Source organism: Tribolium madens, unplaced genomic scaffold (assembly GCF_015345945.1).
Source record: "Tribolium madens isolate multiple individuals breed KSU strain unplaced genomic scaffold, Tmad_KSU_1.1 Scaffold_20;HRSCAF=117;Tcas5.2_LG4, whole genome shotgun sequence".
Taxonomy (NCBI): Eukaryota; Metazoa; Arthropoda; class Insecta; order Coleoptera; family Tenebrionidae; genus Tribolium; species Tribolium madens.
Window position 1 is genome coordinate 608,243 of NW_025400985.1, and position 3,959 is coordinate 612,201.

At 27.8% G+C, this 3,959-nt stretch overlaps 1 protein-coding gene across 3 annotated transcripts in view; it reads right to left on the reverse strand.

The window, feature by feature from the left end:
* LOC123005068 (zinc finger protein jing) overlaps window positions 1-3,959 on the reverse strand; it is a 49,906-nt gene that overhangs the window by 12,946 nt on the left and 33,001 nt on the right. For all 3 annotated transcript variants that reach the window (XM_044398677.1, XM_044398676.1, XM_044398675.1), the window contains exon 2: window positions 2,886-3,333. In XM_044398677.1, coding sequence (XP_044254612.1) covers window positions 2,886-3,194 — 309 coding nt within the window. In that variant the 5' untranslated portion in view covers window positions 3,195-3,333. The remainder of the gene's footprint in view (window positions 1-2,885; window positions 3,334-3,959) is intronic.

Below are 3,959 nucleotides of genomic sequence, written 5' to 3' on the forward strand. Positions count from 1 at the left end.
ATTTTTTACATTTGTTTGAGCATTTAAGCACATTTTCGAGAGTTTGTTAAAACAGCAAATTGGATTAAAATTCATCTCGTTGTTTGCTTTTTTTCCAACTTTTGGTAGGTTTTTTTTTTAACGAGAAATTGTGTAAAATTATCTCTAAAATGATGATTTTTTTGTTTTGAAGTTTTAATTTCTGTAAGATTTTTCTAAAATGATCGAATTAAATCAAAATTGACCTTATTTTCGTTAATTTTTCTCGCAAAATTGTCGAATTTTGTCAAAAATAGCGACATTTTATTAATATTGAGCCGAAAAATCTCGTTTTTGTGTCAAGAATTTAAAATTTCGTCAATGCAAATGCAAAAATTACCAAATTAGATTGAAATTAGTCTTATTTTTACTTGTTTCTGTTGATTTCACTCGTTTTTAAGTGAAATTTTGGTAAGATAAGACAAAAAAATACTGAACTGGTTCGAAAATGATGTTAATTTAGCTCTTTTTAGTGTTGAGTGTCTTTTTTAAAGGTGAAACTTTTTTTTCGCGAAAAAACACCAACACCAAATTAATTTGAAAATCTCATATTTTCTTTACATTTTTTGAGCACATTTTCGAGAATTTCTTAAAACACATGAAATTGGAGCAAAACTCATCTTGTTTTTTGCTTTTTTCCAATTTTGTTTAAAATTATGTCTAATATGGAAATATTTCTTGTATATTTTGTATATATGTTTTCAACTTCTAAACGCTTTTTTGAACTAAAAGTTTCTAAATTAATTTTAAAACCTCCTTATTTTTTACATTTGTTTGAGCATTTAAGCACATTTTCGAGAGTTTGTTCAAACAATAAATTAGATTAAAATTCATCTCGTTTTTTGCTTTTTTTTCCAACTTTTGGTAGGTTTTTTTTAACGAGAAATTGTGTAAAATTATCTCTAAAATGATGATATTTTGTGTTTTGAACTTTTAAGCGCRTTTTTTAACTAAAAATTTCTGTAAGATTTTTCTAAGATAGGCCAAAAATGGTTCCTCCCTTCTTCCATTAACTCAGAATGGAGTTAATTTACAAAATCTTTTGAATATAATTCCACTGTCCTTAAAACTACACAATAAAATTACATATTTTTATATTTTTTGTATTACCTAAATTTTAATTTTTTAAATTGTTGATTTTTCGGTTTTTTCAAGTTTCTTAAAAATAACTGTTTTGGATTTTTAGTCATAATAGAAAACCTAGAAGAAGCAAAATTTCAACAATTCTGAATTGAAAATCTCAATTACAAACTTTTTTGTCTTTTGCAAAATAATCATTTAAAATAAAATTTAAAAAACTAAATTTGTTTATTAATTATGATTTGACGAAATTAGTAAAAAATGGCTTATTAATTACATTCTTTGATTATTTATAGTCTTAAATAACGCATTTTGTTCTGCTTTTTGAAAAATTAAAGTTCATTATTTATTAGAAGATTTTAAAAGCGTGTTTTGACAAGATTTTTATCTCAAAATCGTGCTTAAACACTTGAAAAAAAGGTCAAATTTGTTGAATTTTTGGATTGTTTTTAACAATATTTTGCGAAATAATACTGTTTCTAGCTGTAAAAGTATTCGAAAAAAATATATAAATTGTCATTTTGGATCCTGTCTAGTAAAATATTGTAAAAAAAAACAAACAGAATTATTTTTAACCAATTTGGTGATTTTTCGACTTTTCTGAAAAAATTTGACAAAATAATCAAGTTTCTGGTTGAAAACGTGGAAAATGCTCGAAAATTTTAAAAATTTCCATTTTTATAAAACAAAAAACAATTTTACCTTTCAGCCATGGAGTAAAAATTTTATTTTTGCGCTTAAGCGTTTTTACTTTTACATTATTGATATTTACCAACTAAGTATTTACCTACTAACTGCACTAGTAAAATTAATAAACACTCTCGAAAATCTCAACACAAAGTCCGATACTGACTCGTGATGTTTGTTTATTAGCGTTGTTATGATTTCATTACTTGCAAAGTGTCCTGATTATTTTGTTCACGATCTGAATATATTTGCGGATAAAATAGTATGTTATTCGTTATGTGGCTCACTATAAACTATCACTTTTACTCCTAATAACATAAAATATGCTATTTTTTATTTAATTTTTTTTTCGAACTTGTCTTAATTATGTGCAAAATAAATTTAGATTTGAATTTTTAGTTAGTTAAAAAAATATCTTGTTTCTAATATTTTGAGTAAATTTTCTCCAAACTTCTGGAGTGAAAACTGAAACCCTTTCTTACCTGCGATATTATTTTGCAAAATAAACAAGTTTATGTCTCAAAGACAGACTAAATTAAGCAAAACAACGTCATTTGATTTAATTTTCTCATTGGTTTTTTTCTGCTCAAAAAAGCGCTTAAAGTTTTGAAAAGGGCAAAATTAACATTATTCTTGGCCCAACGTGGTGATGTTTTCGTATTTTGTAACAAAATTTTGCAAAAGCAACGACAATTTTGTGACTTACAGTTTTAGCTGAAAAACGTGTTTAAATGCTTTTTTACTTTTGTTTACTTTTACCAAAAAAGTTGATTTGGGCCATTGTGCATATCTCGAAAACGATAAAAGCTAGAAACGTGAAATTTGGTATGTAGGAAGGGGACGCAGCACGAAACATATGGTAAAAATCGGTTGAAGATACAATAAATTAATGAGGATACAAATTATTTAGAACCATTATTGTGATAAAATAATAATAATAATAATGGGTGCCGAACAAAAAAAAACTGCACCCCAAACTCGGTTACACTCTGATCACACCAGATTTTTTCAAAAATGGTAAATAAACTTGAATTTGAATTCTAACACAGTTTCTGATATTTTAAGTATATTTTGGAGTGAAACCTGAAACGTTTTCTTACCTGCGATTTGAAATACTCTGTGATCTTCCCTTGCTTGGCCAGTTCGGGTTTCTTCGACATTTTCTTAACATTACCGGATTTATTATTATCGTTTGGACTAGGGTTGTCACTCGTGGCTAGGATTAATCCCTTGCCCGACGTATTTAGGCATGGCGGTGATTGTTTGCTAGTTGTGTTGTCCTCGTTGGACTTGAGTCGTTTCGGGAAAGCAGTCTTTTCGAGTTGCATGGACCTTTTATTGATATTCGAGTCTTCCGTGGTCGTCCAAGGCCAAGGAGGATGATGGGCAGTCTGCTGCGTGGGGGGCATCTTCGACGTCGACGACGGCTGCGACGCCGAGTCCTCCGAATGGCTCGACGCTGTGCTGAAGGGGGACCCGGGGTCGGTGATGTCGCTCGACGCTGTGCTGCTCCCGCTGCAATCTGTGCAGCTCAAAACTGCCACTCCACTAAAAAAAAATGATTTTTTATTAATAAATTAAAAGTAATTAAAAGTAATACAAAATTGAAAAAAACTAATATAACATAAAAATAAATATTACAAACAATATAAAATTTAAATAAAAATAAATTCGGAAGTTACTTAATAACTAAAAGAAAAGAAAGAAATCATTGCTAGTCGATCAAAAACAAAAAGAAACAAACAAGAAAGAATTCTTTAAGAAGAAATGAAGAAAAAAAAACAACAAAAACAAATATTTTTTTTTTTAATTCGATTCGAATTAAAATTCGAATTCGATCTTCATTTGAAGCTTCAAAACTATGTAATTTTAGAAAATTTGTTGTTTTGTTTTTTCATTTTTCATGATTTTTCGCTCCAAATTTGTCAGTAAAAAATGATCTATTATTTTGATTATATAATTTTTATTTTTAAAAATGTGAAAGAAATATTTTCAGTTTTTTGACTTGCAAATGGCTCTTAAAAGAAACTAGAACGGTTTTTTTCATTACAATGTAGTAGCTATTGACGATCAAATTATACAATTTTTAACTTATTTTTGCTTTGTTTTTTCGCTTTATTTCCACAATTTTTTTTTCTTTTAAATGTAAGTTGACAAATCTACACTTTTCAATG